This window comes from Oreochromis aureus, linkage group 17, assembly GCF_013358895.1.
Source record: "Oreochromis aureus strain Israel breed Guangdong linkage group 17, ZZ_aureus, whole genome shotgun sequence".
In the NCBI taxonomy this organism is placed as follows: domain Eukaryota; kingdom Metazoa; phylum Chordata; class Actinopteri; order Cichliformes; family Cichlidae; genus Oreochromis; species Oreochromis aureus.
In genome coordinates, this window is record NC_052958.1 from 26,217,339 (window position 1) to 26,231,800 (window position 14,462).

The following is a 14,462-nucleotide window of genomic DNA, read 5'->3' on the forward strand; positions in this document are numbered from 1 at the left end:
TGTAAGCAAAATGATGCTAGAATAGAGGAAAAAATATGAATCTTTATTATTGATGCCTTTAATATTTATTGTATTTTATAGACTGCAGGTACATAATTTGTTACATAATTTGTACATAATAGTTTGTTGTTGTTCAGGTGGTACCACTCCAACCTGTCCCGTGTTCAGGCTGAACACATGCTGATGCGTGTGCCCAGAGACGGAGCTTTCCTGGTTCGAAAACGTAGCGAACACAACTCCTACGCCATCTCCTTCAGGTAGAACTCGACACACAGTAAAGGACAAAAACACGAGTTCTGGTCTCTGCTCAGTTCATTCTAAAAGCCAGCATAAAAATGTCATTTATTTTTGTCTAGAACTCTTTTTTTCTTCTTTGCATGTGTGTAGGGCAGAGGGTAAGATCAAACACTGCCGTATCCAGCAAGAAGGCCGTCTCTTCATGTTGGGTAGCTCGGCAGAGTTTGAGAGTCTGGTGGATCTGGTGAGCTACTATGAGAAACATCCTCTGTATCGTAAAATGAGGCTCCGCTACCCCATCAATGAAGATACTCTAGACCGGATGGGCACCACGGTTGGTCAAGACACAGCTCACTTCAATGCATAACCTTGTTGTAGAGTATTGTGTAAAAGTCTTAAGCACCCCCTCATTTGTTTTTATTTTCCCTCCAGGGAGACAGAATTTAATGAAATTTTCCAGTTTGGGCAATGGCTGCTTTTTCACTCGTTTTCAGTCCAGTCCTTGTACTGGACCATTTTCAGAGGAGTGTTTTGATTGTTTGTTGAGCCATTCAACACTGACCTGTGAATTATTCAAACATAAAAATGCATCTAACTCAAGGCATGAACCTGTGTTGTTACACATAACAGACAACTTGGCAAAGAACGAATTTTACATTTTATCGTTTGGCACTTTGTTACTAGCAGCTGGTTGCAAAGACACATCATTTGTTCACATTTCACTGGTTGAATCACGAAAAATGCACAGTGAAAAATCACACATATGCCAAATTACAGAAGAGCTGGACTGAAAATCAGTGGCAACAATTTTTATACACTATTGAATTTCAGCCAGTGGGGATGGGGATCTTAATAGAATTGATGGAATTATGTAGAAAAGTACCATCAGATTTTGATCAGTCATGCAATAGCATCTGGAAAGCACCTGAATGGCAGCAGGTGCTCATACTAAATATTCATTTTTATGCTTGTTAAAATTGTACAAACTCGGTTTTTGCATGATACTACTACTACTCATCAGGAAATGCTACACAACTAAGTGAATTTCCATTTGTTGTTTAGTCTATGTCTGAAAATAGCAAAGAAAAAGGCAGAGCTTCTTGTCTGTATTTCCTGTTAAACATGCACACTGTTCCAATGGTGGATGCTTCTATTAAACATGGCCAAAGTCAAATACTGATGTTAGTGCATGTTGAATGAATTTAAAATCAGTCAGGAGTAAGAAAACAAAAACAAAAATGGTGGCTGAAAACTTGATTATTTATTTTTCCAGGAGCTTGACTATGGCGCACTGTATGAGGTTCGCACTCCTCATTTCTATGTGGAGGCTAATAAGATGCCCACAGCACGGGTGAGTGTGACTGGAAACACATGGCCTATGGCCCTAAAGTTTAACGGGTTTATTTATGGATTATCACATATTATCATATTCTTTAGTAAATGATTAGTAGTTTTAATTGCCTTGTTTTGTATGGAAACATTGTCTAATAGCCATTGGCAGTAAAAGGCAGCTCTCTGCAGTAGCAGCTCAAGTACAAAGTACAGGAAATGTTTGTTTTCAGTCAGGTATTAGGAGTCCAATGTCCTTCTTGAGGGGCTAACAGTAAAACTACTGGCAACAAAGAAGAGAGTGAGGTTTGTGCTTTTGAAGGCTTGAACCAAAAAGAGAGACTGTTTATTTAAAAAGAGAAAAGCTGTGACTGAAAGAAACAAACGAAGAAAGGACAGAAGGAAAGAACCAGCGGTGTTTTTAAGAGTGGATCAGTTTTAAAAACTGTAATTAACTTTGGCGCCATCAAGCGGCTGCATCTAAAACACAATGTGGCATAAATGCTGCAATGAACTCAGTGAAAGAAACACATTTGATGCTTCTTATCGTTTTAATTTACGTTTCAAACCTCCGTGGCATTAGTTATGTCTCAAAGTGCGTTCTCATTTCTCTAAAACTGTGTTTTCTTAATCGCATGTTTCTCCCGACATGTTTTAGTGTACGGTCAAAGCTCTGTATGACTATCGAGCTCAGAGAGAAGACGAGCTATGTTTCCCCAAACAAGCACTCATCCTGAATGTGGATAAGCAGGAGGGCGGCTGGTGAGTGACCCTCAGGTGTACATGTACCTTCTTCTGTGTTTTGTATACCTTCCTGCCGTTGATATGCGACCTGCCTTTAGGTGGAGAGGTGACTATGGAGGAAAGAAGCAGCTGTGGTTCCCTGCAAACTATGTAGAGGAGGTCCCTAGTTCCCCCACCAGAGAAATGGATGAAGCAGTGAGCTCTGATTCACTCACTACTTTCAAATGAGCTTCCAGCTTTCACTGTGCATTATTCTAACAAATGTTTATTCTTTTGTGTCAGTCCACAGAGAACAGTCCTCTGGGAACTTTCCTCAAAGGCTTCATAGATGTACCAACCTGCCACGTGGGTTAGTAGATAAACGTTCTTATACATTATAGTTTTATCAGGTATATTAAATAATTACTGCAGGAAGGGACTAGTTCCTGCTCAAAATGATGCTGAAATTTAACCTTGATGCACAAGATCAGTCCACAACTAGGATCACCGACTGTTTACCAGAAAAATTCATTGGTTTTACATGTCATATTAAAAAAATATTATTTTAAAGAAAACAATTTCTTAAATGCAAAAGAAAAGAAATAATAAGTAAAGTAGTGTCAAATAAAAAATTCTTGGAATGCTTTCCAACATTAGTAGGAGGCAAAAAAAGGACTCTGACAGTATTGTATCTCCTGAGTGAGGTAATTGTGTTTTTTGTGTGAAATACATACATCTTGTAAACCCCAAGCCCTGATTTAAAGCTGGATAGCTGCTGTCAACCTTTAGCTACCAAATTGAAAGATGGTTTCAGACTAAGTTAACAGTTGATCTGATTCAGTGTTTTTGTTGAAAAATTGGGCGTTACTTTTTATTCATACCCATGCCTTGATACATTTCTACTGCAGGTGTATTTTTAGTCACAAATGTGGGTGAAGCGGTCACACTTACACGGTGACAACTGAGCGCTACAGAGTTATATTAGTATTGAAGTATTAAAGTAAAAACATTAGCATCACAGATTTTTTTAATGCTCGTTTTAGATTGCTCTGTGGAAGTCCTGTTCTCACTCCTTGCAGTTTTCCATTGGCAGGTTTGCCCCTGATGTTACTTCCACATGTCTCAACTTTCATGTGGAAATCCTTAATGGTGAGAGCTGGATGCAAAGAGCAGTGTTCAAAGAGCCCAGTGTCCATTCAAAGCCTGAAAGTGGCCTATCGGCTCGGGGAAGAGGCTTGTTGTCTCCGTCAGGCAGTCTTTTTACCCTGGATGGCCTTTCTTAAACAACCCCACAACACATAACTCTTTGAATAAAGATTTTTCACTCACTGCCTGCCCCGCTCGTCACATTTGTATCCTTGAGACTTCATCATCTTCACCAACATGAATTTTAAGTTCAAGATCTCTGTGTGTTTATCGTGCGTCACAGAAGCAAGAAAACAGAGCAATGTAAAAAAAAAAAAAAAAACGCATCATGGGTAGCGTAGATGCAAAAGATGATGAACTTGAAGGTGAGATTGGCCGAAATTAAATTAGTTAGGGTTTTAGATTTGTATAGATTCATTAATGGAAAGTAAAGCTCTGGGCTCTTACCTAGGGATAATACTGCTTTCCACATGTAGATGATACTCGGGTCAAAATTCAAAACCAGGAAGTCCGGCCAGTTGTTTTAGGGCTGAAGAAGCCGCTTGGATGAGCGGTAAAATGTTTTCATAAACCTAAAGAAGTCCAGTTGCCTTCTTTTCCAGCTCTCAAGACTATCATGACCTGGATGAATGAGAAACTACACAGGCATATTTATCCAATTCTAACTTTTTCCCTCACTTTTTTCTCGTTCCACTTGTACCTCCTTTAATCTCTGCAGTGGTGCATAAAGACGGAAAGAATTCCCGGGCCTTTGTGTTCACTATCCACTCCCAACACCTCTCTTCTCATCCGGTCCAGACTCTGGACGTAGCAGCTGACAGTCTGGAAGATCTCACCGGCTGGGTCAGCAAGATTAGAGAGGCTGCACAGAATGCTGATGCACGAGTGAGTGCAACTCCGCACACATACACGGATGAGTGAAAGCACATCTGTTAGAGTTTTTGCTACTTGAATAATTAGACCACAGATCGTCAGGACTTCACTTAATGACTTCCCTTGCTTACTTGAAAGCGTGACAGAACCTCGACTACGCTTCAACTCACAACTAAATTTTGTAAATAGCACTATTTATGACTATATATATGATATATGTGGCTTTTCTAGAACAATTAAGTATGAATGTTTTTCAGATGTTTGTGTAAAATGATTTGTTTTATCTTTATGCTTGATTTAACTGGATGTTTGCAGTGTTTGTCAAACTGACTTATGGTTACTTTCTTGATCATAAAGCAGGAAACTACATATAAAAAGTTTTAGATATTAGGAAATGTTCACATCTCTAAGGGGAGTCTGCATTTATGGGTCCGAGCCCGTGGTGAACTTAGCAGTTTTGTCTAGCTGACTATCTAATTTTGTGGGTGACAAACTGAAAGATTAATGGGTTGGGGAGTTATGTTGAGCTTAAATTCACAGATTTCTGTGCTATGAAGGGGGCTCTCTCTTTACCTGGTAAAAGCACTTTAGTCACTTGCTGAGGACATCATCGGCTTCTGAGAATGTTATAGTCAGATTTCACTTTAAAATTGTCTGCAAGCACCACATTTTCATGTCTTCTTTAATACGTTACAGCAGGGGTAGGGAACTTCAGGCCTCAGGGGCCGGTGTCCTGCAGGTTTTAGATCTCACCCTGGGTCAACACACCTGAATCAAATGATTAGTTCATTACCAGGCCTCTGGAGAACTACAAGACATGTTGAAGAGGTAATTTATCCATTTAAATCGGCTGTGTTGGATCAGGGACACATCTAAAACCTGCAGGACACCGGCTCTCGAGGCCTGGAATTCCCTACCCGTGCGCTATGGTGTAGTGTCAAACTTGGACACGCCCTCAGTCTGCTGCCCCAGCAAATCACAGCATAGATGGGTGATGTTAAAGGTATTTAGTCGTCTCTGAAGATAGACAGTTTCTTCTTGTAGAAGTCCACTTTAGGAGAAGGAACATTGAGGTTCTGTAATCCTTGGTTGTCTCCATACAGAGCCTGGGAACGGAAATAGGGATCACTGGTGTTGTTGTCCTCATGCCCACAACCAGTTCCTAGGTCTTTACCTCATTAAGCTGCAGATGGTTGTGCTTTGCTGCATTTTTCTTCACCAGCCTAAAGTCTTTGGGGTGAAGAGAAAGGGAGATAGGACAGGAGATGTGTCTCCTGTGTTTTGTGATCAGCAACACATAAGTCTGTGAGAAACACATAAACTGTGGGAATCACTTTGTTGACTCTCACATGCCAACTCTCCAATTCTTCGACTCCACTGCTGCTGGCTGGCCTTAAACCAGTGATGGTCTTCAGACCTCCATCATGTTGTTTTGCTGAGGTTTCCACTCCAGCTTCCTCCTGTATTTGTCCTTGGCCTCCCTGTCTTATGCCTTCAGTTCATTTTGAACTTCTCTCACTGCCTCCCTGTTGGCAGACCTCAAAGCTCTCTTTTTCCTGTTGAGCAGTGCTTTGATGTCCTTTGTTACCCATGGCTTGTTGTTTGGATAACACTTCACAGTCTCTGTTGCAATTATGGAGTCAGTGTACAAATTTATGTAGTCTGTGGTTAATTCTGTGAGCCCATCGATATCCTCCTACAGATTGCTTGGCAATTAGTCACCTCAAAACAGCCCTGGAGAGCCACAAAAGCATCCGCTGATTATTTCCCCACCGTCCTTGTGGTCATAGGCTATCTCTTGACTAGAGGGGCATTGCACAGGGTGATGTGAACCAGACTAAGTGTGTGGAGGGGGAGAGGATCAGGTTTGGAGCAGATCTATTGTCCTGTCATCTTTCACCTGGGTGAAGGTGGTTAATGCGGTGTCAAAGGTGTTGTCGTTAAATTCTCAAGCGATAGCAATAAATGCACTTGGATGTTTTGTCTGTAACTGGGCTACGGCAGAGTGGATGGTGTTAGATGCAGAAGTGGGGCTGGTACACAGAGGAAGGTATTCACAGCATTAATAATGCTGTAGTTTTTTTTATAGATCTCTTGCAGCTATGCTTCTGATAATTTGTCTCCTTGGAGTAGGTGATAGTAGGTGAAGGCACACGAAACCTGAAGCAGAAAACCTGACTTAACAGTTGATAAGCTGATAAGCACCGTCACAATATTTCTAACTGGGGATTTAGGTTCAACATGGCAGTAGAGAAAGCACTGCCATGTTGAACATGCTTCATATCCCCTCAAGATGCTTGAATCTGTTTCCCAGTCCACTGTTTACATCGCAGAATGATACATGGGGAACTTAGCTGGAAGTTGCTGTCAGTTTAAGTTGATATGAGAGTTGTAGGTGGGTTCATTCCAAATGGGATTCCTAGAAGCTGCTGAAGCATGTTTTCGTAATCAAACTGCTACACCACCAGCAATAATCTCAGCTACAGTGTGAATGTACAAAGTTTTCTACGGGACATCCTTGTCAAATAGTGAAACTCCAAACTTGACAGTTTCCTTATACTCTGTCAGATAGATGCTGTTATAATGTTGGTTGTTTATAGAAAATATGGCTAATGTTCTCACAAGATGATACCATGTTGTTGTTTTCATGTTGTGAAAACCATTTGCAGAAGAAAATGTGACAGATATGTTTAAGAAATGTTCATATTTGTATGGTTGTCTCATCTCCATGGTAACAGATGCAGGAGGAGAAACAGATGGAGAGGAGGAAGAAGATTGCAGTGGAGCTGTCTGACCTCGTGGTCTACTGCAGACCTGTCCCCTTCAATGAGGACAGTAAGGACCATACCATTTCATTTCTTTTACCATTGTAAACTGTTGCTCTATCCATCTCATGTCTCACTTTCTGTTTAATTTACAGAGATTGGGACGGAGCGAGCATGTTACCGGGATATGTCCTCCTTCCCGGAGACGAAGGCAGAGAAGTTTGCGACCCGTGGCCGAGGGAAACGCTTTCTGCAGTACAACCGTCGTCAGCTTTCCAGGATTTATCCCAGAGGACAGAGGCTGGACTCCTCCAACTATGACCCTCTACCTATGTGGCTCTGCGGCTCCCAGCTGGTTGCACTCAATTTCCAGACCCCAGGTCAGTGTGTGGATGCATTACTGTAGAGAGCCTTTCTGTCCACACAGTGAGTCCAAGACAGCATGGGTTGATGGCAAGTTGTCAGATTTTCCTCATCTCAGACACTAATTCATGTCTGTTCTCAGAGAAAGCCTCCTCCCAGTGGAGGAGGCCCCGGGGCAGACCCACCTCACCTGGGAGGTGCTCAGGAGGCATCCTCGTCAGATGCCTGAACCACCTCAACTGGCTCCTTTCATTGTGGAGGAGCAGAGGCTCTACTCTGAGCCCCTCCTGGAGGGCTGTACTTCTCACCCTATCTCTAAGAGAGAGGCCAGCCACTCTTCGGAGGAAGCTCTTTTCCGCCACTTGTATCCACAGTCTTGTTCTTTTGGTCACTACCCACAGCTCGTAACCATAGGTGAGGGTGGAGATGTAGATTGACTGGTAAATCGAGAGCTTTGCTTTTATACTCAGATCTCTCTTCACCACGACAGACCGTTACAGCATCCGCATCACTGCAGCCGCAGCACCAATCTGTCTGTGGATCTCCCGCTCACTTCTACCATTACTGGTGACCTGTCACCCTGGATACTTAAACTCCTCCACTCGGGGCAGGAACTCGTGCCTGATCTGGAGTGGACACTCCACCTTTTCCAGCTGAGTACCATGGCCTCAGATTTGGAGGTGCTGACTCTTATTCCCACTGCTTTGCACTCGGCTGACGCTTGCCCTCGGGCACGCTCCCGGGCCTGGCTCCTGGCTCCAGAGCAAGTTATCCCTAACAAATTCCTAACAAATTTGACTCTAATATAGAGCAGTGGCCACCAGGGGGAGGCATTGAAACAGTGTAACATCTGGCTTACTTTAACAGAAAAGCTCATATTTGCCTCTAAGAACAACAGGCTGCAGTCTGTCCACATACTCAACCTGTGATGGTTCAGTAATCAATTAGTGATGCTAAATACGATTTTACACTCATTCTTTAAAACCTGTCTGTTTGTAGATAAACCCATGCAGCTGAACCAAGCTTTGTTCATGCTCGGAGGTGGCAGCGGCTATGTTCCCCAGCCTGACATCATGAGGGATGACACGTTTGACCCTTTCGACAAGGACACATTGCACGTGGAGCCAATCACCATCCAATTACAGGTCAGATTAACTAAGCAGGATAGAGGGAGTTTGATTGTACAGCTAACAATAAGTCAGTCTTGAGAGAAAGCAAAGGAGCAGTTCACATTGTCCAGGCATGCTCCTTTCTAGGTGAGAACAAGCTTAAAACTACACTTTTATTGTTCTTTGACCCATAATGAAAGTTAATGGAAGAAACTGACAATGGCTAGAGTTAGAAAGGCCACAAAGTCATACTCAGCCACAGTTTTGGTAGATCAGGTTATACAGAAGGTGGTATTTTTGCTCTCCCTTTTTTCGATGGGGAGTGAAAAAATATCATATGAAGTCAATTATCTAACAATATGATCATTTTGAGCTATCTGATCTGCAAGTTTGCTGGGAAATATTAAACAAAACCTAATTTTTGTAATCTTATGAAATAGTGTATTGATGGGATTTCAGACTGCTCAGGAGCCAATTTCAGCTGATTTCTAAACAATACAGACCGATTTTACTTTGTCTATAAGTGTCCGATTTTCCCACTTTCTTGCTTATTCTTGCTCTGTGTTTCCCAGGTGCTGGGTGCTCGCCATCTGCCTAAGAATGGCCGGAGCATTGTCTGTCCCTTTGTAGAGTTGGAAATCTGTGGAGCCGACTATGACAGCTACAAGTGCAAGACAGATGTTGTAGGTAAGACAGCTGCTGCATAGCAGCAATGAAAATGCAACATTTCAGCAGTTTATGTGGACTCACTGCAGTGTTAACCCTCTGCTTTTCTCTACCCTCCCAGCTGATAATGGTCTGAACCCTGTGTGGGTGCAGAAGCAGTTTGTGTTCGATATCCACAACCCCACCTTCGCCTTTCTGCGCTTCACTGTCTACGAGGAGGACATGTTCAGCGATCCCAACTTCCTGGCACAGGCAACCTACCCAGTCCGTCTGCTCAAAACAGGTGAGTGCGCAAATGTCTCCAGAATACAAACTTATACGTTATTTATTTTTGTATTTTTTAGTTTGCAATGTTTCTGGAAATATTTCTTAATCTTAATTTACATTGAATTGGTTTAATTTTCTGTTTTACCAGGCTACAGGAGTGTACCTCTAAAGAACAGCTACAGTGAGGAGCTCGAGCTAGCGTCCCTTCTGGTTCACATAGAAATCGTCAATGCAAAGGTTTGGACTACTTTATCTCTGCAACAAACAGGACATCTGAATAAGAGTACTCTGCAGGCATGAGGGAAGATTTTTGGTTTCCATTTGTAGTTCAAAGTTTTGTTGATGTGGAATCTACAGACTTAACGCCTGACTTTCACCGCTGTGAGATACATAGCCACAAATAACATCGTGTTAGCAAATAGCGTTCACTATGCACAGTCATATTTGATCATTTCTGGATCTGCAGTTAGCAGCACTGCTGTTAGTTGAAGCTGAACACTGCCATCTGAACGTGAAAATTCCAGCGTGAAATAACCTTTTTGTACACATCTTCATCATTATTTCCACAAAACAAATATCACACAGCCTCTTTTTTCAACTAGGCACGAAAAGTCACAAATTCACGAATCATTAAAAATTTTCAAAAATTTTGATTCATTGCAAATCCACATTTATCAAATCCCACTGTTAAGTATTAAGTTGTGAAATACAGCTGTTGCATTCTCTATCCACCTTGTGGTTACAAGGAGGAAGACGATGAGAACTTGTACACGTCCATCCAGCGGTTGCGAGATCGAACCAGCGAGCTGTCCAACCAGGTTTCTCTCCTGGAGAGGTCGGGCTCAGCAGACCTGAGCTATCAGCAAAGTCTGGAGGAGCTCCGAGCCGCTCAGGACCAGCTGAGTGAGCTGGTGGAGGCTCGCAACCGCAGGTTAGTCCCTCAGCTGTGGCTCCTGCAAGCTTTAATTTAACGTCTCCAAATTGCACCTGTATCTGCTACATCTGCTGTCTGTCTGTCTTCCACTAATCTGTCACTGTTTTTCTTGCTGCTCTTTCAGGCTGATGGAGAAGAAGAGAAGGGAGAAGCTGAGACAACAGGTGATAGCAAAGCGCAGCTAATCCTCCAGAGAGCGCTAAACTCCAACACAAACTGTGCCTGATAGGTTGTGCTGTGACAGCCTGAATAGAACGGGCCCTGCTCCAGGAAGCATACTCAATAAACTGTTAGTCTGATAAACTCTTAGTTTATTAACTCTGATATCAGAAGCTCAAAGTTTTCAGTTTCAGAACAGCTCATAACTGTTTCCTTTCTCTACTCATACGCATGAGTAGAGAAAGGAAACACTCATCCCTGTAGATCAGATACCACAATGCAACAAGTGAATGTGAACATGTGCCAGTGCTGACTATGACATTTATCAGGAGGGGGGAAAAAAGAGTCATTTTAATTTGCTTGGACCACTCTGTTATCATTACAGACCTTATAAAACTTTTATATGAAATCTTAATTTTTCTATCCTGTTCATAGTCCTTTACATGAGATGTGGATCCAAAATGGAACCAAAAGGCATAAGCTGGGAAATTACCAAAGCTGAATTCATCCAGGCCCGAGCCAGTCTGAATCTGTGATTCTTGTCCATTTTTAATCTTTCCTGTTGTGCAAGTGGACTCCAACCTGGACATAGTTTTTGATCCATTATGGAGCCTATCATAGGCTACCTGTGTGCAAATTTGGGTCTGAATTGATCCAGTGAGAAAGATTCAGGTGATGTTTAGTCGAAAACATCAGATTCAAACTCTGATTTTCAGACTCTCTACCATTCAGCCTGATGTTTGACTTTAATTTAATGACTTAATGACTGAATATCAATCTGTGAACAAATTTCAACATGAAATCTACAGAACAGAATGCATTTTGCCTAAAAAGCCACTTTAAAATACATTTTTAGACTCTTCACTCAAATATTCTCTTCATCTCCAACATCTGTGACTGACAGTATGACTGATTGAAGTTTATTGACCAGTGTGTTGTCTGTCTAACGCTTTATACAGATCAATTTAACATAAACTGTGATTGCTACAGAGTAAGTGTTTCCAGTGCACTCAAACTGTCCGACAGGCTGACAGTTACACAACTGTCCACAGGGTCACAGAGTTAGAACGATGGAGAAGAGATGGATCTGAGTGAGGGTAAAAGCGCTCAAATCTAAAAACAGCTAACTAAGGTCTAACTGGGATTTGTGTTTTCCTAAAAATGTAAACTTCCTTAAATTAATTACCTCTGCTATGCACTTTCATAGTGAATGAGGAGCTGAATCAGAGTGTCAGTCAGCTGATTCAGCAGCAGCAGGACATTGAGCAGGTTTAGTTCTGTTTCCCCGGTGACTGAGTTTAAGTTAACTCGCTTCCTGGAACAGAAAACCTGGACTTTCCCTCACCTCAGGGTTAACAAAGAGTTGTTAGATAAACCTGCTTCCTGGAGTAGACTCGAGCAGCTTTCTACAGCAGCTACATGCAATCCATTTAGAAGTGAAGAAAACATGTTCTTTGACAAGAAAATGTCAGATAGTATAGCAACTTTCTGTGCTGAGGGCAGAATGAAAAAAGTAAACACAAACATAAGTATCTCATGGACTGAAAAGACATAAAACTAAGCTATAAAAACAATCATGTTCTAAAGGCTGAAACATATTAATTGCAAACTGGTGTTTCTGTGACAGATTTCATGAAAAGTAGATCGCTTAACAAAAATGCAACGCGTTTCTAATACTTCTCGCAATAGTGTCCGGTTTTGAAATAGAATCTGGGGAAGTTTAAACCATTGGTAAGGAAAAGAAAGTGTTTGAAAATGAAATATTTATGAAAACAGACATTTTTCATTATTTTGATGGACCAAAAGTTATTTTAAAAGGAAAAACAATCAGTACAATAACAAATAATGAAATTATTCTTAAATTATTATTTGCCATTATTATAAAGAGTCATTGTGGGAATCAGCAGTAAATACAGCTAGCACTTTTTCAAATGCAAACACAATATAAATTTCCATTTGACAGTTTCAGATGAATGCTGTACAGTTTAAACAATAATTTACCAACAAACTTCCCCCTGAAATTTGCACTTACTGTGTTTCAGGCTTTACCAAGAAAAACAGGATAAAATGGGAGAAGAAAACTCAGGTTACACAAATGTGGGGAATGAAAAATTAAACTGTTTGTAATGGATGGAAAAGGGATTAGAGGGCACTTGTAGCAAAAAGGAAGTATCCTGTATGTGCCTTTGTTCTTGAGTGTAATTACTCTTGTATTTAAGAAAGAACAGGAGCTCTCTTTACAACTGGAATAATTTCCCTTTTAGGGAAAACTATCAACAGTCTAGAGGAACATGCTCATTTGGTTTGGACCACTACTCATGAAATGAGGTTTAAAGGGATCTAAAGACGCAAGTCTGTTCCTCCTAATCAAGACCAAGTCCTTGGGCGATCACTTGAACTCTGCCTCCAGTTGGTGGGGGCTTCTGTCATAGACTTTCTTGTTCTGCCGGGGAGAGCACAAATTCTCACCAAACCATGTAGAGAAGTTTTTTTTTAATACTTCTTCAAAGGGCTCTAAATTTATCTACACTACCTTCAGAGAAGTGTGAGAACAGTGAGTGCGGGAGGGGGGAGGAGACGAGAGTGCTCCCCTGGATGTCTGCATAGGGGCTCAGATGTGTTCACCTCTACAGGGACACACCTACAAATAAAGGGCTATCACTAAAAAAACAAACAAACAAGCAAAGAAGAAAACCAACAGAAAAAACCTAGTAAGGCACTCTTTTTACCTGCCGGCTCTGATTTCATGCCTCGTTTCTAAACCATCGATCAAGATCAGTTTCCATCATCTGACTTTAATCAACAGATGTGGCCCAACTGGTCCTGAATTTGCCAAAAGCAGCTTTGATTGGACCCTCTGCATGACTTCATATTTAACCACCCACCCCTGTAGCTACTTCATCTCCTCCCCTGTCTGATTTCTCATTGTATATAACTTCTTTTATTTATCAGACAGATGTAGATCCTGTTTTAATAGATTAAAGAACGTGCTACAAGGATGCTAGCGGACTTCAGATTGAAGATACTATAACTTTATGTAGAAATTATTATTGTGTACCTGGAGCTCCCTTTAACTGTCCCCGTAGACACAAACCTCTCTCTTTCTCCCTACACTGCAGTTGCACTGGGTAGGGACTTCTATGCAAAGGTCATCGTTTTGGCCTATAGCCATTGTGTATTAGGCGGTTGACTCAAGTTGTGTTTTTCTCTCTGCACCTATGCTAACTGTCCAGTATTACAGTAGTACTCTGCATTGCAAATCATGTGCAAGTTTCCATTTAATAAAGCTCTTTCATGTAATTACCAGTGTGTCTTTTCATTTTAAAACAGAAATCCAGAAAAAGGATCACAGTTTTTTGTTCATGTATAAATTTTTTAATAATTTGAAAAAATGCATTTAAACAAATTTCATTTCGGACTAAGGCACGGCAACCAGCCGCTCTCCACCTAGCTCCACCTAGCTCCCTCTTCAGGTATGGCTCCAGGGTGGGGCCCTGGTTAACCCTCTCTGGTAACTTCACCCCGTGGCAGGAAAGAGACAGTCTAGCCCAAGTCTGCTCTGTTGTATAAAAGCTAAACTTAAACATTATATATGTGTCAAGTAATCGATAAGCAACAATTTTCATTGAGTCATTATGTGAACCAAACCAAGAACTGTTTAAATGCTGCTATGCTGACAGCTACCAGTTAAAGAAAATGCAAAGTCATGGGATAGCACAGTCCATTTCATTCCAAACTTTCCAAAATATTCTATTTTTGTACTTCGTCATAGTTGTCTGTAAAAATATTTCCCACTTTATTTTCATGTTGTTTTTTAGTTATAATTTTTCCTCTGCACGGTGTTTATCCTTATTCCTGTGTTGCATTTCTAAAGAATAGTTGTTGCCAAGC

At 41.3% G+C, this 14,462-nt stretch overlaps 1 protein-coding gene across 1 annotated transcript in view; it reads left to right on the forward strand.

The window, feature by feature from the left end:
- LOC116332045 (1-phosphatidylinositol 4,5-bisphosphate phosphodiesterase gamma-1-like) overlaps positions 1-13,871 on the forward strand; it is a 41,804-nt gene extending 27,933 nt beyond the window's left edge. Inside the window, exons 18-32 of the mRNA XM_031754902.2 lie at positions 138-257; positions 388-571; positions 1,511-1,588; positions 2,225-2,328; positions 2,409-2,505; positions 2,593-2,659; positions 4,154-4,320; positions 7,047-7,143; positions 7,229-7,453; positions 8,436-8,581; positions 9,118-9,232; positions 9,333-9,494; positions 9,627-9,715; positions 10,225-10,409; positions 10,537-13,871. Coding sequence (XP_031610762.1) covers positions 138-257; positions 388-571; positions 1,511-1,588; positions 2,225-2,328; positions 2,409-2,505; positions 2,593-2,659; positions 4,154-4,320; positions 7,047-7,143; positions 7,229-7,453; positions 8,436-8,581; positions 9,118-9,232; positions 9,333-9,494; positions 9,627-9,715; positions 10,225-10,409; positions 10,537-10,597 — 1,897 coding nt within the window. The 3' untranslated portion in view covers positions 10,598-13,871. The remainder of the gene's footprint in view (positions 1-137; positions 258-387; positions 572-1,510; positions 1,589-2,224; positions 2,329-2,408; positions 2,506-2,592; positions 2,660-4,153; positions 4,321-7,046; positions 7,144-7,228; positions 7,454-8,435; positions 8,582-9,117; positions 9,233-9,332; positions 9,495-9,626; positions 9,716-10,224; positions 10,410-10,536) is intronic.
- Positions 13,872-14,462: the final 591 nt, after the last annotated feature.